The sequence below is a fragment of the Choloepus didactylus genome, chromosome 2 (assembly GCF_015220235.1).
Source record: "Choloepus didactylus isolate mChoDid1 chromosome 2, mChoDid1.pri, whole genome shotgun sequence".
Taxonomy (NCBI): domain Eukaryota; kingdom Metazoa; phylum Chordata; class Mammalia; order Pilosa; family Megalonychidae; genus Choloepus; species Choloepus didactylus.
Window position 1 is genome coordinate 245,859,052 of NC_051308.1, and position 24,080 is coordinate 245,883,131.

The 24,080-nt window shown below is 49.1% G+C and overlaps 2 protein-coding genes across 2 annotated transcripts; both read left to right on the top strand.

Annotated features, from left to right (window-relative positions):
• Window positions 1-513: 513 nt before the first annotated feature.
• LOC119514781 (collagen alpha-1(I) chain-like) lies at window positions 514-2,746 on the top strand. The gene is made up of 3 exons (XM_037810510.1): window positions 514-550; window positions 634-2,261; window positions 2,369-2,746. The coding sequence occupies exons 1-3, from the start codon at window positions 514-516 to the stop codon at window positions 2,744-2,746; spliced, it is 2,043 nt and encodes a 680-aa protein (XP_037666438.1).
• Window positions 2,747-3,502: 756 nt separating this feature from the next.
• WRAP73 (WD repeat containing, antisense to TP73) lies at window positions 3,503-24,080 on the top strand. Its single transcript, XM_037828706.1, has 12 exons — window positions 3,503-3,707; window positions 6,198-6,350; window positions 9,767-9,883; window positions 15,261-15,333; window positions 17,240-17,343; window positions 18,582-18,668; window positions 19,689-19,823; window positions 19,923-20,000; window positions 21,565-21,664; window positions 22,631-22,756; window positions 23,270-23,461; window positions 23,873-24,080. The coding sequence occupies exons 1-12, from the start codon at window positions 3,639-3,641 to the stop codon at window positions 24,016-24,018; spliced, it is 1,380 nt and encodes a 459-aa protein (XP_037684634.1). The 5' UTR covers window positions 3,503-3,638; the 3' UTR covers window positions 24,019-24,080.

Here is a 24,080-nt window from a genome sequence, read left to right on the forward strand (position 1 = left end):
ACATCAAAGGGGGGGGTGCATTTTGTTTCAGTTTACTCATTCTCCCTCAAATCTGATTATTAAAGCTAAACCAACAAACAGCAACCATGACGACAACCAAAAAGCCAAACACCATGTCAGGTCCCCTTAACGAGTGTGAACAGCTCCCAATGCCCACTTACTTAGTCAACAGGCCCCCGAAACCAGGATCAAATGACTTCTGACCAGCAGCACACTGCCCATTTTCCTTGAACACTGCGGGGTGCAGGAGGGTCTACCTGTCACCCACCTATGTCTGTAGGCTCCAGCATCCTACCTGTGCACACCTGCCTAGCAGACAGACAAAAACACAAGCTGAGTAAGAAGGAAAAATCGCTCCCAATCGGCTCCAAGAAAAGTCAATAAGGCAGGGAGAGAAGGGGGAGGGAGGAGGACTGCCCAGGGGGCTGGGGCTGTCCCCTCCTTCCTCTGCCACGAGACCAGAGTCTAGACACAGGCTATGGTGGGGCTGGGGACCCCTGCAAACCCAGCGCCATGGGGAAGCCCTCTGGAGACCCTAGCCTCCGCCTTAGTAACTAACTCCAGGGGTGCAGCTGAGCGGTCACTGTTACGGCCCCGGCCCCGGCCCCTGCCCGGCTCTCCCCGACCGCCCAGGGGTGGGCACGCTCGCCTCCGGAGTGGTACAGCCCCCGGGGGTGCAGAGGGAGAGGGCGCGGGCGGGGAGGAGCTTGCTGGCGCCTCTCGGCTTCCACCTGCTCCCGCACCCCGACCTCGCCTCCTCCCGGGATCACCGCCCCACCGCCCCTGGGAAGCAGGAGCAGAGAGCGGTTAGCAGGAAGACGGCCCTCCGGGAGGCGCACGGGGGGCTGCTCTTCGCCCCAAGGCTGCCCGCGCTGCTGCCCCGCTGCCAGGACCCCGCATCTCCTCCCCCACGCCCTCCTCTCTCCCAGCTCCGGCCGCGTCTCCCCGCACAGACCCCCGGCTCCGGAGCCGCGAGCTCGCGCGCCTGCCCCAGCGCTCCCGCCGCCGCCGGCGGAGCCGAACCGCGCCCGGGCCGCGCTCGCCGCCTACCTGGGGCCGTCGGAGCCCGGGGCCTCGGCGCCCGGGCTGGCCTGGCTCGCCCCGGCTTCGCGCCGCGTTCGCGGGCCTCGGCTCCTGCCCGGGGCCGCCCGCGTCACCCCCTCGGTGGCCCCGACTGCGGACGCGGACGGCGGTGCGCTGGGGCGGCGGCGGGCGGGAAGGCAGGGCGGGCGCCCGGCGGCCGAGGCGGGTTATATGGGCGGGGAGGGGAGGCGCCGCGGGGCGGGGGCGGCCGCGGGCCAGAGCGCCTTTCGCAGCCCGGCGGGCGGGAAGGCGGCGCGGGCCGCTCGGCCGGCAGGAGGAGGGCCGGGCCCGGGCCCAGGGCGCCCCCGCCGCGCGGGACCCTCCCCCCGCCCCGCCTCCGCAGCTGGCCGCGTCCGAGCCGGGTCTGGGGGCGCCTCGGTCCCGCCCCCTGCCCGCCCCTGCCGAGCCCCGGTGGGGACCGCGGGCGCAGGGGGGGACGTGGGGCTGGCGCGGGGACGGTCAGGGGATGCGCGGGAGCCGGGCCGGACACGGGGCCCAACGGCGCGCCCCGACGCCCCCGTTTCCTCCGATTTCCCTCCTCCCCCCAGACGCGGCCGGTCGGCCTCAGCGACACCCCTCCCCGTCCCCTCCCCGGCGCTGGGTCCCTCCGCAGGCAGGGTGCCTGGATTTGGGGTGCCGTAGGGAGCGCCGCGCTGAACCCCGGGGTCCTGGAACCGGGTAAGGGCGCCCCGCTGTCCCGTCCGCAGAGAGCCCTCCCGGCCGGGGTCAGGAGTGAGCCGCGCGGTCCCGGGGGAGAGAGGAGCCCTTTGCGTCCGGCGGCACCGGCGGCTCTCGGCGGCCTAGGGGGCCCGGCCACCCACTGCCATCCCCGAGCCCCGCCCGGCACTGCGGATCCCGCGGGACCCCTCCGGGGCGCGGCTCTCCCGGCCCCACGGCGCTCTTCCTGGGCCGAGGGGTCGCCTCACGGCCCCAGGAGAGTAGGTCGAGACGCCAACGCTCCCGGGTCGCGGCCCGCACGCTGCTCCTTGCACCTGCCGCCGCCTCCTGGCCTCGGGAGCCGGATGCTTTTCCGCGTTTGCGCGGGCGTTTGCGCGGGCGTGCGCACGGGAATTCACAGCCCCCGTGTGTCCGTGCGCCGGCGACAAGTGCCTTTCGGCCGGCCGGGCCACACGGCGGGCAGACCGGATTCCAGGGCCCCGTCCCGGCACGCAGGGCCTGTTCCGAGCGATCCTCGGTTCTTCGGATCCCCGTTAGCGGCTCCAAACCAAAGCCTCTTGCTAGGGTACCCCCCCTGGGGCGTCACGCTTGAGCCCGGCTTGTGCAGCCCGGATTCTCCCAGCGCAGGGCCGCGCTTCACCTGGCGGCAGGCTCTGGCCGCTGGCGCGCACCTTTATCGCGCCCCTCGCTGGCTCCGCGCGAGGCGGGGGCACAGAGGCGGATGCCACACAGGGCCCTGGAGCTGGCTGGGGACAGACAAGGTCAGCACCTCCAGAGCAGGACGCACCCCTCCATTCTCCCGTTCTGGGAGGTGCGGGGCGTCCGCTGGGAGCGAAAAGCACCCAAGCCGGGTCTCGGTTCTCAGGAACGCACGGTCGGGTGTGGGTGTCGGGGTCCGCGCCCTCGGGGTCCGGCCCGCGTGGCGAAAGGCGTGGGGGAGGCAGGCCGCTCAGCCGAGGGCGCCGTCGGGGACACCGGGAGCTAGGAGTCCCGAGTGGGCGAGAGGACAAGGCCGCCCCGGAGAGTGGGACTCTCGAGCAGGTGCTCGTTTCCCACGAGCCAAGAGAGCGGGCGGCGCGCGATTTGCATGGTCGCTCTGCCGAACCAGCGTCGAATTCGTTTCCTCCATTATCTGAATAGGAGTAGGACATGCGGGCAGATAGGGTTGCCAGATTTGACCACAAATAAAGGAATATATATTTGTTAGAGATGGCACATATATTATCCAATAAATATTATAACAGAAAGAACCGAAATTATATATAGTTATAAACAATATTTTATACTACGTATTAAATATATGTAATAACATATATGTAATAAAGACTACATTGCATATATGATTTGTATGCAATATAGGTGTATATACGTTTACGTTATTTAAGGTATACATGGTCTACATGCGTATAGATGTTTATATGAACCTATGTGTATGTGTAGATGTATGTGTATTGCATAAGTGTATTCGTGTCAAAACATTATTTGTCGTTTAACTAAAATTCAAATTTAACTGGGCACCCCGTCTTTTAGCTACCAACCCAGCCCGAGGAGGCCTCCGCGGCCTCGAAATCCTTGGCTTTGGGTTCTGCAACCCCGGTCGGGAGAAACGTGGGCGGTCTCCTTTAAAGCCGGCAGCTCTGGGCGGCAGCGAACTACACGTCCCACAATGCCGCGCGGCCGCGCCGGGCGCTGATAGGCTGCGGCTCGATTCCCGCTCTACCCTGGCTTCCGGTCGCGGCTTCCGGCCCGCGGCAGTTGGTCGCTACCGAGGTGTGGAGCGGGCTCCGCGGGGGTCGCCCGGCGGGCTCTCGGGCGAGGGGCGCGGGCTCGGCCCCGCGCGGCCTCCGGGCCGCCGCCGCTCTCCTTGGGTCCCGGCCATGAACTTCTCCGAGCTCTTCAGGCTGTCGGGCCTGCTGTGCCGGTTCTCCCCGGACGGCAAGTACCTGGTGAGGGCCGCGGAGGGGCCGCGAGCGGGTCCCGGCCCCCGACCCCTGACCCCCGACCCCCGACCCCCGACCCCCGACCCGCGGCGAGGGCAGGCCGGGTGGGGGCCGCGCAGGGAGCGCGCCGGGCTTGCGCCCTGTGACCGCGCCTTTGTCCTCAGGGCGTGGGGGTGCAGCGCCCCTCGCCCGACGCCTCCACCTGCTTGTCGGGGGCTTGAGTCGGGGAATCGAGCCGCAGGAGCCGGGGTTTGAGCAGGGGGCTGAGGTCTTCTGCACCCGAAACTTCGTCACGAGCAGGGTGTGTCCTCAGAACCGTGGGGAGGGGGCGTAGTTTGCATTGGAAAACCGTTAAGACAAAAAAAAAAAAAAATCAGGCCCTAAAATAAGCGTGTTTGCCTTCATTGCGCTGCTGTCCTTTGTGAGCCGATGCATCACGGTCCTTTCTCGCCGGTACCTGCTGGGGGGAGCCCGCGGTTTAGGATTCTTTGCAGCTCTAGCCTTTATTCGCATCGTCTTACCCTTGTCGAGGTCTTTGAGACCAAACTCAAGTTAGGGTTTTGCCTTCTTTATGGAGGTATTACTCAAAAGCAAATCAAACGGCATTCAGCAGCAAAAACAGAAAATGTCACTAGTTTAAAGGGCACCCAGAAACCTTGATATAATTTTCAAAGTGCTCCCCCCCCATATTAGTTTTTTTTATTTTTAAAAATTCTTCATGAAAATTCTAGTGCATAAGCAGGAAGGGATATGTTTGCATGTTTAATTTGGGCACTGTTTGGGTTCTGCCCCCTGACCAAAATAGTGTTAATCTGTTATTGTAACTATGTCCTAAATAGGTACATTTTGCCATTTTTAATATCTTAGAACAGATTTCATATTACTTTTACAAGTGTTAGTAAAAATTCTCCATTTCCTAAAGAATTCATTGTAACTGATCACAGATTGCAAAGCTACAGTGTGAACAGATAAGTAATGTGATACGTATTTGTTCCAATCTGCAAACTTCCTTCTATTTTCTATGGAAAACTAATGTGGCCTTTTTTGTTTTTTTAAACACAAACCAATAATCTAGTTTGACTTTGATAAGTACAAAAGTACAAAAATGAAGCAGTTAGCATTTCAAGTCACTTCTTGATTTTTTTTAACTGTGTAATTTAATCTTCAGTCAGCTGATGGGTATACTCAGACCTAGACATAGGGTTTTCTTAGATACATTTATTAACAGATATGGGCATGAAGAAACTATATCTTCAAGAAAAGAGTATCAATACTTAGACATTATTACGTTTAGTATTAGGAATAAGTTAATGGAGGCAAGTGAGCATTTATGGGGTGTCCTTAAGTTTGCAGAATTTAAAGCATGGATATTCACTTACTGGCTTGGTTTGGAGTCTGGCACTGTACAAAGGAGCATTGTTGCTTTCATACCCGTTCTCATTGGCAATTGTGGGACCTCTGATCTTATCCTTTATAAATTCCAGGACATCGTCAAACAGTGGCAAAACCAGGAGAGGATTTGGTTATTAGCTCACAGGTAGAGCTTTTGCTCCATGCGGTTTCCTACTTTAGTTTTTAACATATAACTAAGGAGTAGAAATTTTTTCAGTAGTGAGTTTTAAAGTCCTCTTTTATTTTAATTCTGGAGTATAACACAATTTTAAAAACTAGTTTGTATGTTTCAACTCTATCTTTTTTTTAAATTCAGTTTTATTGAGTTATGTTCACATACCATACAATCATCCATGGTATAGAATCAACTGTTCACGTACCATTATAATAATTATGCAGTCATCACCCAAATCTATTTTTGAACATTTTCCTTACACCAGAAAGAATCAGAATAAAAAATAAAAGTAAAAAGGAACACCCAAATCATCCCCCATCCCATCCTAGTTTTCATTCAGTTTTTTCCCCCATTTTTGTACTCATCCTTCCATACACTGGATAAAGGGAGTGCCATCCACAAGTTTTTCACAATCACACTGTCACCCCTTGTAAGCTACACTGTTATACAGTCGTCTTCAAGAGTCCAGGCTACTGGGTTGGAGTTTGATAGTTTCAGGTATTTACTTCTAGCTATTCCAATACATTAAAACCTAAAAATTTGTTGTCTGTATAGTGCATAAGGATGTCCACCAGAGTGACCTCCCGACTCCATTTGAAATCTCTCAGCCACTGAGGCTTTATTTCATTTCATTTCACATCCCTCTTTTGGTCCAGAAGATGTTCTCAATCCCACTATGTCGGCTCCAGATTCATCCCCGGGAGTCATATACTGCTCAACTTTATCTTTTCATTAACTCATCTTATTTTTTTTTAAATGGGTTATGTAATTGATGACAAATAGGAACATATCTAAAAGTTGAGAAGGAAACAATTACTGCACATGGGTGTGTTTTTTTTTTTTTTTTTGGTGGGGGGAATGTTCTGAGAGCTTGAGAGCTTGGTTTCCTTAGATGATAGAACACCAAGTGCTGTATTTTTCGTTTTCAGGCTTCGTGTGTCCAGTACCGTTTAGTGGTCCGAGATGTGAACACTCTTCAGATCCTCCGGCTGTACACCTGCCTGGACCGGATCCAGCACGTGGAGTGGTCAGCAGACTCCCTGTTCATCCTGTGCGCCATGTACAGGCGCGGGTTGGTGCAGGTCGGTGCCACCTGTCCGCTTCGAGGTGGACCCCTCCCGAGAGGTGATGGCAGAGGGATGCTTTGTCCTCGGTAGTTGATAGCGAAGAAGGCAGTGCAGTTCAAAACCAGTTTGCTTTTAAAATCCTGATAGTTCTCTCATAGTTTAAGTAAGTGCTTTTTAAATGAAGAAACACTAAAATATTGTTATTCTGTAAGTAAATGTAATTTAAAAACAGGAAGTGTTTGTAGATGGCATTCTAGTAATTTGGGCTTATATGTTTTAAGAATTATTACAATATAGTGGGTTTTTTTGTTTGTTTTTCCAACTTTTTATTTTGAAAGACTTTCAACCTTATAGAACAGTTACAAAAATAATACAAACCCCAAACAGAAAACTCCAAAATATCCCTACCCCATTCTAGATACACAAATACGTCGGTTTTAACATTTTGCCATGTGTTGTTTCCTCCCTCCCTCCCTCCTTTCATCTGTCCATCTGTCCACCCATCCATCCCTTGTCTGACCTCTCGAGTACAGGTTGTTTGCATCTTGATCCTTGAACTCTTAACATTGCCGTGTACATTTAACACTGCCATGTATGTTTCCAAAGAACAAGGATGTACACTTATAAATCCACCTTAAGTGCAGTTATTAAGTTCAAGAAATTCGACTTTGATATAAAATTTACAGTCTATATTCCAGTTTTTTCATCTTTCTTAATAATGTCTTCTTGAGCCTTTTCTCTTCCCTTGCTAGATCCCATCCAGGATCATGTATTGCATTTAATTATCTTTGTTGCTTTAGTTGCTCTTCTTCTTTTTTTTTAATTTTGGGAACATAAATATGCAACATATACTTTTCCATCTCAGCCACTCTCAAGCATCCCATTCAGTGAGATAAGCACATTGACAATATTGTGGTGCCCTCCCCACCCTCCATTGCTGAAACTTTCCCATCTTCCCGTACAGAAACCCTATACCCATTATGCATTAACTCCCCATTACCCCTGCCCCCTGCCCCTGACAACCTGTACTGTCATTTCTGTCTCCCTGAGCTTGCATATTCTCTGATTGTTTCTTTGTGGTTACCATGGGGCTTACATTTAACATCCTGAATCTATAACTCTCATTTGCTTTGATACCAGCGTAACTTCAGTAGTCTGCACGTACTGTGTTTCTCTCCCCGTGTCCCCTCACCTTTATGCAGTTCTTATCACAAGTTACATGTTTTATACATTATGAAAAACCACTTCTTTATCATTACATTTCATGCACTTGCCTTTTAGTCCTATAGGAAGTAAAAAATGAAGTCACAAACCAAAAGATACAATAGTCGTGGCATCACCCTGTCGTCACCCTCACTGAAGATCTTTACTGCTTCCTGTGCCTTCAGTCTGCTGTCTGTTGTCCTTGCCCTTCAACCTGCAGATCTCTTCTTTCAGCGTTTGGTCTAGTGGTGATGAACTTCCTCAGCTTTTGTTCATCTGGGAATGTCTTAATCTCTCCCTCGGTTTTGAAAGACAGTTTTGCTGCACTCAGAATTCTTGGCTGGCAGTTTCTTTTTGCTTTTAGCACTTCAAATATGTCACCCCGCTGCCTTTTTGCCTCCATGGTTTCTGATGAGAAATCACCACTTAATCTCATTGAGGCTCCCTCATACATGACATGTTGCTTCTCTTGTGAGGCTTTCAGTATGTCAGATGCCCTTTATCTTTGGCATTTGACAGTGTGATTATAATATGCCACGGTGGGTCTGTCTGGGTTTATCCTGTTGGGAGTTTATTGAGTGTTTTGGATATGTATATTCATGTCTTTGGTTAAATTTGGGAAGTTAGCCATTATTTCTTTGAATATTCTCTCTGCCCCTTTCTCTCTTTCTTCTCCTGGGACTCCCACAATGTGTATATTTATTGGTGCATTTGATGGTGTCCCACAGGCTCCTTGGGCTTTGTTTACTTTTCTTCATTCTTTCTTCCTTTTGCTCCTCAGACTAAATGATTTCAATTGTCTTATCTTCAGCTTCACTGATTCTTTCTTCTGCCATCTCCAATCTGCTATTAAGTCTCTCTAGGGAATTTTAAATTTCTGTTACTGTAGTCTTCGGCTCTGGTTGGTTCCTTTTCATAGTTTCCATCTTTCTGTTGATCTTCCGTTTGTGTTCATCTATCATTTTCCTGATTTCCTTTAATTCTTTGTCCATGTTTTCCTTTAGCTCTTTGAGTATGTTTTAGGACCATTTTTTTAAAGTCTTAGTTTATAATTTCCAGGTCTGATCTTCTCATTGATGAATTCTAGTACTTTAATCTTCTTTGCCTGGGCCATCACTCCACGTTTCTTTGTTCTATAATCGTGCATGAAAACTTGGACATTTTGATATTTTAATGTGTTGTCACTGGAATTTAGGCTTTGAGGCATCTGTTCCTGCTGCTTGTATTCAGTTACTGTTATGAAAGAGCTTTCCTTGAATGCCAGAGGCTAACAAAAAAAAAAAAAAAGAAAAGAAAAAGGAAAGAAAGAAAACTCCTTTCCCAGTTTTTGCAGATTGCCCTGTACCCTCCTTCGGAGCTTAGCCATACGGTGAGTTTAGAGACTAGCTGCACACCAAGGCTAGGGGCCTCCCTGTGGAGCATGCACCTGGGGCATGTGTGTGGCCCTGGAATTCCCTGTGTATAATTCCCGAATATCCCCTCTTCCCTAGGAAACATTTTCCTCAAGGTCCCAAGCACTTCAGCCAGCTGTCCCTTGCTCCAGGCAGCACAATCTGACTGCTGCTCCCCCGTCTGCACACAGGGCAAGTAGAACTCACTTTCTGGAAAAGTGAGTCCCTCCGTCCACTTCCGGACAGATCAGGCCAGACATCCGAGCTTCCAGCATGTGCACAAGGGCCACTCTGCCCCCTCCACATCCAGGACCCGGGCCCCACATTGGGAGTGTGGGTGGCTCCACGCCAGGCCTGGGTGGGGGGTGAGGGACAGTCAGGGCACTGTGAGATCCTGCTGCTTCTCAGTAGCCTTTTTCTTGATTTGGCACTTGCTCTGTTGCTGCAATCCTTTAACTGTTTTTGTTTTATTTTGTTTTTTTTTGTGCTTTGAGAAGGATGTGTTTGCCAGTTTCTTGCTGGTGGCTCAAAGCTTCTTTGGGGTGACGGAATCCTGAAGCGTCTGACTCTGCTGCCGTCTTGATGGGGCGGGGCCAGGCTGTGGTGCTTCCTTACAAACCTGGAGCTTAGCTCTGTGAGGCCCAGGGATGGCAGAGAGCACGGGTGGTTATAAAAACAGCATCAAGGTCAGATCATGAAGAGGTGTGGCTTACTTTTGCAGTGGAGCTTAGCACCAGCCTTCATCATGAAAAATTGTTTCCTTTTGAGCCGTCTCCAGGAGAGGAGTATCTCTTGGCACTGACTAGTGTGTGATTCTGGGCTTCTCCTGTGCCCTAGGTCTGGTCCTTGGAACAGCCAGAATGGCACTGCAAAATAGATGAGGGCTCTGCGGGGCTGGTGGCTTCCTGCTGGAGCCCGGACGGACGCCACATTCTCAACACAACTGAATTCCACGTGAGTGTGACGCTCCAGTGCGCGCCGTTGGTCCGGCGTGGTGCCTTGTCCCGTGACTCCTGGGGTAGCCTGGGAGCTTCAAAGCGGGCGCATTAGGAGTGTTTGTGTATCTTAAGCCTTCCAAGCATTAATGCCTATACTATTGTTATAGCATCTTTTTGCCCAATTTTAAGGACGAAACAGGTTTTTGAAAGTCTTAATTTACATTTTTTAAGGATTTGACAGTCCCTTTAACTCAACAATAGAAAGGGAACTTCGCTGAAATAAGGGACCTTTTTCCTTTAAGGTGTTGATCTGGGCTGGTAATTCAGTCTGTTCTACAAACATGGCACTTACCTGGTGCAGGGCAGGCGCGTGTCAGTGCGGGGGCTGTGAAGGCCGAGCAGACAGTCCGCGCTCTGCTTGTCCTTGTCACAGAGTGTTGGTATTTGGGCCGGAGAACCAGGACTCACCCACGTGAACAGCTCTTAAGGTCGTAATGGTTCTGATGAAAGTGGTTAAAACAGACAGGCTTTCATTGATAGCACTTCTGGGTTTAAACTATGAATTAAATATTTACCTAAATTTTCTCCAGTCCCACCTCCTTCACCTTCTTTGTCATTACTCTAAGGACTTCTCAGAGGCCCGTGATTCTGCACACCTAGGCTTATGCGGGATGTGATTTAGGCTGGATCGTTCTGGTATTAGTAAATGGGTTCTGATTTAGAGAGGGCAATCTTAAATTAGCAATGAAAAATAAATCAGACGAACTGGAAGGAGTCCCAGGCAGAAGCAAGCACATTTGGGCACGTGGGGGCCGTGGGCTCTGGCCTGGTGGCTGCACTTCGGTCCTGTGCTGGGAGCTTGGTGTAAACCCAGTCGGTGGCCTGTTACTGTGGCTGCGTGAAGGAGAGTTCCTTGGGCCTGAGGCCATTCTCAGGAGCTTTAGTCATAAGAATAATGTTATATTTTTGAACTAAATATTATGTAAGCATAACTGGACAAGGTGAAACTCAGAGAACTACAGCCAACAAGCCTATTTTTTATAAGTACAATTCACATACCATACAGTTAACCCATTTTTTTAAAGTATAGGTGATGTGATAAAAATGTTCTATTTTGTAACACCAAATATCAGTAACTAATTTTGGATGTGAGAAAGGAAATTAATTTAAACTTCTGGTTAATATTTTAAATCTGATAATCAGATAATTTTGGTTGTGTGAGTAAATCTTATAAATGTGTCAATTTATGAAGTTTGGCAAATATCAGGTGTTTTGGTACAAAGTCTTTGGTGTCAGCAGTTTATTTTATTATTTTTAAAAAGTTTAATAGAATGTTTGTAGGTTACAGAAAAGCCATGCAGAAAGCAGAGTTCCCATGTGACCTGCCTCTCAACACACACAGTTTAGAAGTTTATTTTTAAGAGTTAGAAAATGCCTGAATCCTTTAATAATGTGCTTTTTTAACGGGGCAATCCAGCTCAGTGTTTGGGCCTACATCCGCTGTGTGTGCTCAGATGTCTGGGTTGGACGTGGCTGGGACTGGAGGTGGTGCTGTCTGCGAGCCTGATGGCGTGGGGGCCGGGGCTCAGGGTTTGCGGGTTGGTTACCAGCTGTGAGATTGCAGAGTGACCCTATGAGATTTCATCTGCTTTTGGCACGTTGGTGTCTTCTTACAATTGGATACGATTTCTATCCAACTGTAGGAAGATCACTAAACCAACTGTTTCAGCAGCTGTGTGGTGTCACACATTTCCTGTTTCAATTTTTAAAAAATACTTTAAATCTAACATCTGCTCTTGTAGGTTTTAGCGCATGAGCTGAGAAATGGGGGGGCAACTTAATTTCTCTGCATTATTTACATTGATACTTTAACGGTATTTAAGACCCTAGTTTTTCAGAGATGAGATAATTTGAGGTTTTCAGATAGCTTCATCTAAAACGCTGCACGTTTATAATTCCTCAGGCTGAAATACAGCCTCCAGATGGGTGAGCAGCACGTGGTCAAGCTTGTGCTCTTGTTTCAGGGCCCCAAAGGAAGTTACTGTCTACCGAATTTCTAAACCTTAAGAAATGTCACTTCTTTTATCAGGCGTCCCACGTTACATCTGCATTAATATTCAGACATACAGTTGGTCCAGCATCCACAGACTTTGCATGAAATTCATCCTTTATAACTTTGTTTAATCTGGGATCCGTGGTTGTGCCCTGCCAGGTCACCCTGCTGGCCGAGACCAGGGCAGAGGTGTGCCGTACCTGGCACCCTGGGCTCCAGCTCTTCCTGCTGATTAACCTGCTGCAGGTTAAGGCACGGAGTCTCTGCTCGGCCACCGGGTGTGGACGCGTCCCCTTCCCAACACATTTGTGTCAGGCGTCAAAGTGATGGCCAGTCCACTGGAGCTAAAGTGATATTTCCTTTTGGTTTTAATTTTCATCTCCCGTATTATTGGTGAAGTTGAGCCGCTTCTGTATCTTATTCACACATACACACACACACACACACACACACACACACACACACACACACCCCTAATTTGAACGTGCGTGCGGTTCAGCTCCGTGTGGAGTCTCTAATGGCGTGTGCAACAAGCTGTGACTTCACTCCATCTTTTTCCCTGTGGCTGGTCAGTTTCCCCCGAATCATGTATTGAGAAGTTCATCTTTACCACTTGTATTAGGAGTTAAATTTCTTTACACCTGCAGGGTCATTTCTGATTTTCCGTTCTGTTCTGTTGGTTTATTTACTTGCCCATATCACACTGCTTGAGTCATTGAAGTTTTATGGTATTTTTAATATCTGATAGGGCTGATCCCTCCTCGCTGCTCTTCTTTTTCAGGGTTTTCCTTAGCTAGTCTTCCTTATTTACTTCTGCAAATGAACTTTAAAGTCATCTTGTCTAGTTTTGGGGGAAAGGCTCTTGCTATTTTTGGAGTTGTGTTGAATTTATAAATTAGCATAGGGAGAATTTTCACACTTCCATAAGTCTTTATGTAAGAACATAGGTATGCCTTTATATTTATTTAAGTCTACTCTGCGTCCTTCAGGTTGTTTTAAAGTTTTTTTCATATAAAGTTTTACACGTTTCCTAACGTACCTCCTAGATATTTCATTTTTTTTTTTTTGTTGCAGTTATAAATGGGGTCTTTTTATAATCACTGATTGCTTATTACTTGTATATATGAAGGCAATGGTTTCTGTGTATTAATTTTATATCCTACTACTTTACTGAAGTCTCTTACTGTGTTTTACTTGATATTTTTTTTCCAGATACACAACCATATCATCTCTAAAGAGAAATAGTTTTATCTTTTCTTTTCATATATATGTAGATACATGTACACACACACACACACACACACACAAAGGCTAGGTGATTCCCTGTAAATATAGCTTCAGTTTCTTTCTACATGGTTTTTTTTTTTTTTTAATTTTTTTATTGTGAGTTATAATGTATATACAAAAAGTGGTAACTTTCAACAGGTAGTTATAGAGCAAATTTCAAAGACTGTTATGGGTTACAGTTGCACCGTTTCAGTTAAATTTCCTTATTGTGAACTATAACATATACAAAAATGTGATAACTTTCAAAGTATAATTTAACAAGTAGCTATAGAGCCAATTTTGAAGCATGTTTATGTTACAGTTCTACGATGTCAGTTATTTCCTGCTAGCTATTTCTAGTACCATAGAAACTAAAAAAAAAAAAAAAAAAAAATTTATATAAAGATTCAGTATTTGTAATTCTTTCTTAAATTTTATCTTGTCAGTTGATCACTCTCGTTTGATCACTATCTCAATCTTCAGGGATAGCTAGTCAGTGACCACCCTAATTTGTTCATGTTGAAAAGGGGTATCGACATCATGGGGAAGGGGGATGCAGCTGGTTGTTGTTCTTGGAGAGGCTATTGTCTCTGGATTTGGGGATTTATCTAGCATGGGAGCACTCTGGGGGGTTTATGTTTCTGAGAAGTAAACTTAGTGAGTGAAACTTATAGAGTCTCAGATAGGGACTTGGGTATTCTTTAGTATTTTCGGGACTACTGTGTCTTAAGGCTTGTCATACTGTGGGCATTTGGAATATCTAGCTGGAGCTTGCATAAGCATAACCTCCAGAATAACCTCTCGACTCTATTTGAAATCTCTTAGTTCCTGAAATCTTATTTTGTTACCTTTCTTTTCCCTCTCTTCTACATGTTTTGATATGGGAATTTTCTTTATCATTCTGCTGAAAATATTTTAAAATTTCTGTTATTTATTTGACTCATGGGTAAAATATTTTTGAATTTCCAAACATGTGGAGATTTTCTCCTGAGCTTTTTGTTAGTGATTTCTAGCTTAATTCCACAGAGGTCGGATAATATAATTTGTATGATTTCAACTTTTTGAAATCTGTTGAGGCTTGCTTTATAATCAGCATGAATGTTTGATGAGTGCTTGAGAATCATGCATATTCTGCAGTTGTTGTATGCTGTTCTCTGCACACATCGAATAGATCATATTTCTTACTCATCATATTCAAACCTTTATCCTTACTCTTTGGTGGAATGGGGCAGGTTGTATACTTCAATAGTCAATGCAAATGTATGAAAGCTTAATTTTTTATAACTCAGGATTTACATGTTATATATATATTTTTATGTTTCAAATATTACACAATAAATGCTTCTAAGTTTAAATGTAAAGGACGATGTCTTCCCCTTGGCGTATCCCTCCCCCAGCACCAGCTATAGCTCGGTGGTCCAATGCTGACTGATGTGGCCCCTCTGTACGGTCCAATCCAGCTCACAACTCCCTGCGTAACAGAAGGGGAGGGAAGGATGGAGAGTGCGCTACAGCGGTGACTCCAAAAATCCTTTTGCAGATCCAGGCATGGCCAGAACACCAGGGAGTTGAGCAGTTTGCCTTTTCTGTTTAACAGTGATCCCTATTTGTCTCCTTGCTGAAGGTATCTGCTCACAGGCTGACTCGCAAAGCAGAGAAGGAGCCCAAATGGAACCTGCAGAGCTGTGTATCCACTTGGAAACAGGAGACAACATTGTGTTTTTTCCTGTATGAAGAGTTTACTTTGACAAACTAATATTTCTAGATTTATTATAATATGCAAATGGTGATTACTTCAAAGCAGCTAACTAAACTTCATTTATATGTATTGCTTTGTCACTCATATAATATTGTTAGAAAATGAAAACAAAATACCAAGAGTGTTAAAATTACTTTAATAATGATAAAATGTTTGGGTATACTTAAGAGGGAAGACATCCATGGAACCACCACTTCCTCTTTGGCAGTAAATATGTTATTGGGTACTGATGATCTGTTTGTGTATTTGAGATGGGCTTTCTAATCATGTTAAATGGTTACTGTGTTTTCTCCTTTCTCTCTGTTTTTCCAACAGCTGCGGATAACTGTCTGGTCATTGTGTACAAAATCTGTATCTTACATCAAATATCCTAAAGCGTGCCAGCAGGGTGAGTACATCAAACCCATTCTCCTGCTATTTTATTCTTTTTCAACTTTTTTTCATGGAAAATTTCAACATATGCAAGAGGAGTCTCAACAATTTTTGAACTCAGAGCCAGTCTTTTTCTGTCTATACTCACCGCTCTGCTCAGATTATTTTAAGGTATAACCCAGACCTCTTAATACTTCATCTGTAAATATTTCCATTTATATTTCTAAAAGTATAACAATTACAATGACTATTGATTAGGATATTTTTTAATTACATCGGAAAGAATGGAAGTACCCATCCTTCTGGTAACCCCTGTGAGAGAGTGGGTGTAAACCCCTTCCAGCTGAAGCCCATCCCATGATCCCAACTCAGGCATCAACTTCTGGATGTTAAATCGCTGACTCTCCTTTCGATGGATCTGTGGCCTCTGTGATGGGAAGTGGCAGCCCCTCATGCGTGGCAGTGGAGCAGCCACCTACCAGCAGGGTTCTGCAGCTGCCCTGAGGCCTTAGGTGCATCTGGGAGCAAGGGACCTGCCCAGCCATGGCGGCTGACAGCGAGATGGTGCGGTTGTAGTTGATTCGTCTGGGGGGGGGGTGGCGGCCGGTTGCTAAATCCTAGGCTCTCAGGACTGCTCGGAGGGTACCGGCGGCGGGGGCTCTTTCCCGGAGGCGAAGGCGAGGCGGGGGACTTGGCCAGGTCCCCGGCGGTGGCGTGCAAAGTATGGAGGGCGGCGAAAAAGGAACAGGCGGGACACGTTTCTTTTAGGGTGAAGAAGCCAAGAGAGTTTATTAGGGGAGAGTACAAGCTTATATCGGGCGGTTTAGAGGGCGGGGTAGCTGTAGAGGTTAAAGGCTTGGATTGGTTCTGAGAGGGCGCGGAGGTTGTTTGAAAAGGGGCGGGAGTTGCTCCGGTAACGGGGAGTGGGCGGGCAAGGTAAAGGGGGCGGTTTTTTCCGGCAAGCTTCCCCTGACGGTTGTACTTTGGGGTGAGGAAATGGGGCCTGCATTCGGCTCCACTTTCTCAGGCCCGGGGGGCCGTGGAGGGCGCTACCACCCGTGCCCCACTACCTTTCCTAGGGGCTGATCAGTTCCCCTGGCCCAGGCCCGCCAAGTTGGAACTCGATAACAGTGTCCCGCAAGATGGAACCAGTTGGTGGAGGGTAGTTGGCTGTGCCACTCGAGTTGTGAAATTACAGTAGTATGTCTTTTTCATTTAACCATCAGAATCAACAGTTTCATAATTTGCATGATTATTCATTTTTCTCTGTTGCCATCAGAAATTCCAAAGTCGCATTGGAAGGAAATGCAATTGTATACAATTATTTTTTGTTTTTTTAGTTGCCTATTATATCTTCAGAATGTACACCCGTTTCTTGAGTGGAAACAATAGTTACAGGGGTTGAGGTGTTCTCTTGATTCATGAAATACAAAATTTGGCCTAGGGCTTTTCTAGCAAATACAGAAATGGAAAATAGGGCTTAACATTTTTTGCCAAAGTTTATTTCCAAATTCTTATCTTAAATTTATTTCTACCAAATAATTAAATTAAAAACTCAAAAGTTGACTTATGATCACTGAAAATATCTCTGGATTTCCTGTCATTCATTTTCTAAAAATAGGAAAGTTAATAAGGTATTGCGTTTTTCAGTAACATTTTCTGACTTTCTGAGATTAAACTGGTAATACCCAGTCTGTCGTGTACAGATTCCTCACGAGGCCTGGGCGTCCCATGCTGCCTTGGTGGGTCCCCCCTGCAGTCAGAGCACCCCAGTCTGTCTCAGGAATTGTACTGCGCTGTGTCTGTGCTGGCTCCCTCTTCTCATGACGTCTGCTTGCTTTTTCTCCTTCCTCCTTGAAAATGGCTGCAGGCCTTTCTCTTCCATGCAGCTGCCTGACCTGTGCCCATTGGTCTTTCCACAGGCGTGGCCTTCACCAGGGACGGCCGCTACATGGCCTTGGCCGAGCGGCGGGACTGCAAGGACTACATTAGCATCTTCGTCTGCAGCGACTGGCAGCTCCTCCGGGTGAGGTCCTTTCTCTTCCTGCTGGGGAGGCAGGGGGCCCGGCAGCCTCTGATACTCCAGGGGGTCTGTGCTGACGTGGAGTAATGTGGCTTCTTGATCCTCAAAGGCGGGGGCGCTGGGCACAGCCTCGGCACACCTTCGTACACCCAAAGAAATGCTATGAGACGGTGGGCAGCCTGTGCGCAGGGCTTTTAACCAATGTGAATCCTTAGAACAGCAGATTCATTGAGTCAGAAACTAGAGCAGTTAGCAGGGGCCAGCTGGGGGTAGGGAATGGGGAGCTAATGCTTAAATCATGCAGAGCCTCTCTCTGGGGGGTGATGGAAACATTTTGGTAGTGGATGGTGCTGGTGGCACAGAACTGTGAGTGGAGTTAATGCCATTGAACTGTTCGCTTGAAAGGCATTAAAACAGGGAATGTCTTGGTGTTTCTACATTACCAGAATAAAATTTAAAAGAAAAACCATAGGACTGTACAACACAGACAGTGAACCCTAATGTAGACCATGGACTGAAGTTAATAGTATAATTATGGCAATATTATTTCATCAGTTGTAACAAAGAATCCCACGAACACATTAGGGAGAACTTGGGGTGGGGGGCAGCTGTACCCTCTGCATGATTTTTCTGTAAACCTACAACTTCTCTATTTAAAAAAAAGTCAGTTTGCCATCCAATTTGGGCTGTTTTCCTTTTTCTGGTTAGTTTAATCTGGGATTTGTGGGTGGAACGCTGTGGTAGGAGCCATGGGAAACTCTCCGGGCCCAAGTCTGCTCTGGGTTAGCCATGGACGGTGCCCGCCGGGTGCTCGAGTCTGGAGGCAGCAGGCGTGTAAACGGCTGGCGTCAGCCCCACCCAGGGTTTAGAGACACCTGGATGCCGTCTGAGCACAGAGAGGCCCTCATCAGTTGGGGCCGGGGCAATGGCCCCGGGAGGGAGTGTGTCTGAGCCTGGCCAGGCGAGGAGAGGCAAGGGTGGCCCGCTAGGCATGAGGGGCTGTGGCACGGGCAGACAGGGCGGGTGGGGCAGGGGCGAGCCCCAGGGGCCCCAGCGCTGCCTCTGGACGGGTGCTGGTGTATAGCCTCTTAGGATCATAATGGTTTTGTCTATTTGCATTTAAGAAAATTAGACACAAAATGTGTTACAAAAAGCCATTATAAAGTAATTGCTGCTATCTGGTAAAGACAATACTTCCTCATGTCGTCTGTTTGTCTGTTTTTCTCTCTTTCGTGTGGAAGCACTTTGATACAGATACCCAGGATCTCACAGGGATTGAGTGGGCACCAAATGGCTGCGTGCTGGCTGCGTGGGACACCTGTCTGGAGGTACGAAAGCCACCGAGTCAGCATACACGCTCTTTTATTCCTAGAGCAGCTGTAGAGTCACAGAACAATCATGCACAGAGTAGAGTTCCCACATCCCTCCCCTCCCCCCACACTTTTCCCTGTTGTTAACACCTTGTGGTAGTGTGACACCTCTGTTAAAATTTATGAGAGAACATTACTACAAATATATTAACAGTGGTCCATAGTTTACAGTAGGGTTTGTGCTGTGTGTTGTGTGGTTCTATCCAGGTTACATATAAAAACAACCTAAAATTAATCTCTTTACTTTCAAATGTACAGTTCAGTGCTATCAGTTACAGTCACAGGGTTTGCCGCCATCACCACCATCCACTACCCAAACTTCTCTATCACCCCAAACCATTTGTACCAATTAAACACCATCTCCCCATTCCCCACCCCTGCTCCTGGTAACCTGTATTCTAATTTCTGACTCTGAATTTGCATGTTCTAGTTATTTTATATAAGTGGGATCCCATTTCTGCCCTTCTGGGTCTGGCTTATTTCCCTCCACATGATGTCTTTGGGGTTCATCCACGGCAAACACACAGCGGTATTTCATTCCTTTCACAGCCAATGACACTGCGTCATGTGGACGGGCCTCGCTGCGTGGCTGTGGTCATTTGCTGGGGGACACGTGTGCTGTCCCCGCCCTTGGCTGTGGCAGCACAGGCTCTTTTAAGAGCTTTGACCTGCAGTTTAGTTACTGAAAGTTTCTTGAATGCTGCAGTTTGGTTAACTTTATCTTAAGTGTTGAGTCAAAGAACCTTTATCAGCTGGTCATTAGATTCACAACACAGCCTCCTTTGTTTGTCACCAATGGCATCACTTTGCTTTTCTAGCTATTACATATTATTTAGAAGGCAGTGTGGTCATCTTAGTCCTTCCAGGGCCCATGGAGTGGGGAGTCTTCCTGCCTTGCTCTGCCTCCAGTTCCACGTGGCCCGCATGGGTCTCTGCTCTGCAGCGGCTCTGAGTAACCGTAGAATGTTTTGTCTGCAGTACAAGATCCTGCTGTACTCACTGGATGGCCGGCTGCTCTCCTCGTACAGCGCCTACGAGTGGTCTCTGGGCATCAAGTCCGTGTCCTGGAGCCCCAGCAGTCAGTTCCTGGCGATCGGAAGCTATGATGGGAAGGTAGGGACGCGGCTCTGCCACGCTGAGAACCGGCCTGTCAGAGGCTGCTGTGCCATGCGGCCGCAGCTGTGTTTACCCTTGTGGTCTCTCTCTAACCAGGTGCGCATTCTCAACCACGTGACTTGGACAGTGGTCACTGAGTTTGGGCACCCTGCAACTGTCAACAACCCCAAGATAGTGAGTTTGGATTTCTTGTTTCTGTTTGAGCCATCTGGGGAGGAGGGCAGGAAACTGCTTTTTCACTTGGCGTTATTTATTGTGATACTTGTGTTGTCCTATTTCCCATGTCACACTCTTCCATGCTTTGCTTCTCCACGTCCTCGCCCTCCCTCCACCACCTTCCCATCCAGTGTCTCATTCCTGGCTCTGTACACCTGTGGCGTTCTTACTCCCTATAGGTCCCACGGGGCCTTCCCGCTCCCACCCCTGCTCTCCTCCCACCCCTGTCCTGCTGGGCACAGATCCTCACCCGTGGACTGGGAGAGGCACCGTCCCAGGGAAGGGGCAGGGAGTGCCAGGGCAGGTACTTTACTCAGCGGGCAGGGAAGGGCCGGCTGCCAGACGTTTGCAGACGCCAGAAGGAAGAGAAAGTGAGTGTGCAGGTGTGGGAAGGAAGCCCTTCAGGCAGACAGCATGGGGGGTGCAGAGGTCCTGAGGTGGGAGTGCACCTCCGTTCACTCCGCAGACATACCGAGGGCCCCACTCCAGGCATCGTGGAGGTAGCGGGTAACAGAGCAGACAGTTCCCGCCCTCTCGGGGTTGACTCTGAGCAGAGGTGGCAGCCCCTAAGCAAAGGCAGTGAGTACAGATGAGTGTCGTTAGATGTGACAGGGAGTGGGTAGGAAGCTCAGTGGGGAAGTAACTACAATCACGCCCTCCCTGCGGGGGGGCGTGAGCTGTACGGATGGCTGGGGCGGGAACAGCAGTGCAGAGGTCCTGAGGTAGGACAGTGCCAGGTCTGGCCCAGGAGGGTGAGGGGAGAGCCCTGGGGGGTGAGTGAGAGAGCTGGGGTGAGTACATGGGCCCTCAGAAGCCACCTTTCACCCTCGCCTTCTCTACCTGTGCCCACCAAAGAGGGCCTGGAGCTAAACATACAGGTCAGGGACTGTGGCTCCCTTTTGAAGAACTCACCAACTCACCAAGTCACCAAGCCCCTCACCCTCGGCTTCCAGGCCGGAGGCCCCGGCACCTCCCTCATCAGGTCGCACCTGCCGTCCCAGGCCCCACCCCTGCCCCAGAGGAGCTGCCGGTGCACCTGCCCGTCTCCACCTTGTTTCTTTGCACCATGTCCCGAGCTGCAGGAACTGGCTGCTGTTGCGGCAGCCTCCTCTTCCAGGTCCAAGGGCCTTTGATGGGAAATTGGCCAGAAATAAGGTTTTTCTTATTTTAAACTAGGTCTTTGGGACCTAATTTTTTGAACATTGTTTCTCAACATTAAATAATTAACTTGTGTGTTTTACTCTAGAGAACTAACTAAATGGTGTTAGGAAAAATGAACATAAATATGCAGTTACTGTAGATTTTTCCTTATCTCTTGATAAAGAGGCTCGTCCACGGAATCTACACAGAGATGTTCCTTGAGGAGAGCAAGCTGTGGGGGCTCCAAGCACCTGGGAGTGGGGACGTGTCTCCCCCCCACCGCCTGCCTTGGGGTCCCTGTGGGCCAAGCACATTGTGGGCATGCCCCCACCCTCCTCGGCCCTCTCCTAACCTGCGGTGGGTGGGGTGGGTTGTCTTGCAGATTGTGTACAAGGAAGCAGAGAAGAGCCGGAAGCTGGGCCACCTCCCCTTCCCTCCCCCTAAAACAGGGGCCAGCACGCTGACACCCCCAGAGACTAAATGTAAGCAGCACAGGGCGGGAGAGTGGGGGGCGGCTCTCCTTTTTTTTTAATTTTAAGTGAAATTTCATATGTTCTTTATTTTTTAAGAACTACATTCGTCCCTTCCTATAATGCTGCATAGCCAGCATCTTTCAGGCCATGTTTTGAAATTGTTTGCTGCTTGAGTTACCCAGCAGACCATCTAGGCACTGCTTTTGTTGGTTACGAATAGAAGCCCAGCAGTCCACATTTGCCAGCTGATTTTCTAAGGGTGTTATTTTTAAAAGAATACTAAGATTTCCTCGGGCAAGCCAGAGACAGGGGGTCAAGGGGCAGGTGCTGGCAAAGGGCCCGGCTTCGAGCCTTTGAGCCTGAGCTGCAGCACTTGTGCCTGGTTTCCTCCTCCGTAAAATGGGCATAAACATCCGGCCCCCTAGGGACATGGTGGTGGCAGATGACATTTGAGAGGGAAGAAACTTCTAGAACAGAAGCCAGGCCCCAGAATGTTGCCTGGCCCCAAGGGCAAAAGAGCAAGTGAGCAATCCAGCAGCTCATACTCACGCCGCTTTATCCTTTACCACCTTTTACTTCTGATCTCACAGTGCTCTTCCTATAGCTGATGAGTCTAAACATAGAATATTGAAGGTGAGACTATAGGCTTTGGAGAGTGAGATGTTAGAGCCATCCAGCCCTCACAGCGGACCTTGGCCAAGACAGTGGTGGGCACTTCGGGGCTGCCATGCTCTTGGGCTCTTGGAACAGGGCTGTGGGCAGGCCTGTCACCACAACTGCCACGTTCCCAGGATGCCGCTAGCAAGATTTTGCCTCCGTGCTTTAATTTCAAATAGTTTTTTCCTTCTGGGATTCAGTAGATGAGTAGGTCAGTGACTGCCTCTTAGGATTGCGGGTCAGTGTTAACTGCGGTGTCTTGAACGTGTAGAGTGAGTTAAAAGCTTTCTATGTCATGTTTCCCTTTGGATATTGTAGACGAGATCGCCACAGGACCAGTTTCTTTACAGACTTTGAAACCTGTCACTGACAGAGCAAATCCTAAAATCGGCGTGGGCATGTTGGCCTTCAGCCCTGACAACTACTTCCTGGCAACGAGAAATGGTTGGTGCCCCCTCCCTGCTTGCTTATTTGGCCCTGTTGCTGCCCCTCAGGGACCCAGATACACGTGGATTGAAAAGAAGGTCAAGGGGTGGGTCCTCCCGCGCCAGCCAGCGCCCTGCTGCAGCTGCCCTGCTTGCGTCTTCTGCTTTATTTAGGAAAGAACAGGCAAGGCCGGACTACAGCCTGTGGGCCTGTCTGGTACAAGCTGAGAATGGTTTTTATATTTTTAAAGGATTGTTTAAAAAAACAATAAGAAAACCACACCTGTGGCTCACAGAATTGAAATCTGTGCTCTCTGACCCTTTACAGTTTGCCGAGCCCTGGTAAAGAACACTAGGGAATAATCGAAAAAAAGGATTACGGTGGCAGAGACTGGAAAAAATTAATATACACGATTTACTGCCTTCTCTTCTGTTCAAGTTGTAAATGTCTGAGAAAGCAGTGCTGGGGGGTGGAGGGGCTGTAAATGGAGAGCTACGAGCCACTCCGTGAGTCCATCTCTTCCTCCATCAGACAACGTGCCGAACGCCGTCTGGGTCTGGGACCTGCAGAAGCTCAGGCTGTTCGTGGTGCTGGAGCAGCTGTCCCCAGTGCGCGCCTTCCAGTGGGACCCGCAGCAGCCGCGCCTGGCCATCTGCACAGGGGGCGGCAAGGTCTACCTGTGGTCCCCTGTGGGCTGCGTGTCGGTGCAGGTGCCGGGGGAAGGTGAGCAGCGGTTGCCGGTTTATCTTGGCCTTGGGAGGTGAAAACCTCAGCAGTTAAGTGCTCTGTCCTGTCACTTAGCATTGTGGGGCCCACACGAGGCCACACCACGTCCCTCTCCTTGAGCATGATTCAAGGCTCACTCTTAGCACCTCTTGATGAGCCGCAGGGCCAGTGCCCCAGCGGGCACGTGCAAGACAGATCAGCTTGTAATCATTTTGGTGAAGGAATCGGGTAGGACAGGAAGAAGCTGACCCTGAGTTGTGGGCCTCTGGGGCACTCAGCTGGCTCTGCCCTCCCAGGCCCACAATGGGGAACACCGGGTACTGAGGCCCGTGTGTCCGTCCACGAGGCAGGGGGCTGTGTCCTGCAGCCTCTGGATGTCACCCTCTAATCACTCTTACCTTTCTCCAGGTGACTTCCAGGTACTTTCTCTGTGCTGGCATTTAAGTGGGGACTCCATTGCCCTCCTCAGTAAAGACCACTTCTGCCTCTGCTACCTGGAGACCGAGGAGGCGGCCAGCCCGGCCTTTGGGCGGCAGCTACATCTGAGGGCCTGAGTGTGGCCATGCTGGCGTCACAGGGGGACACTTTTGCAGGTGGTGGTGGGTGGGGGGACGGG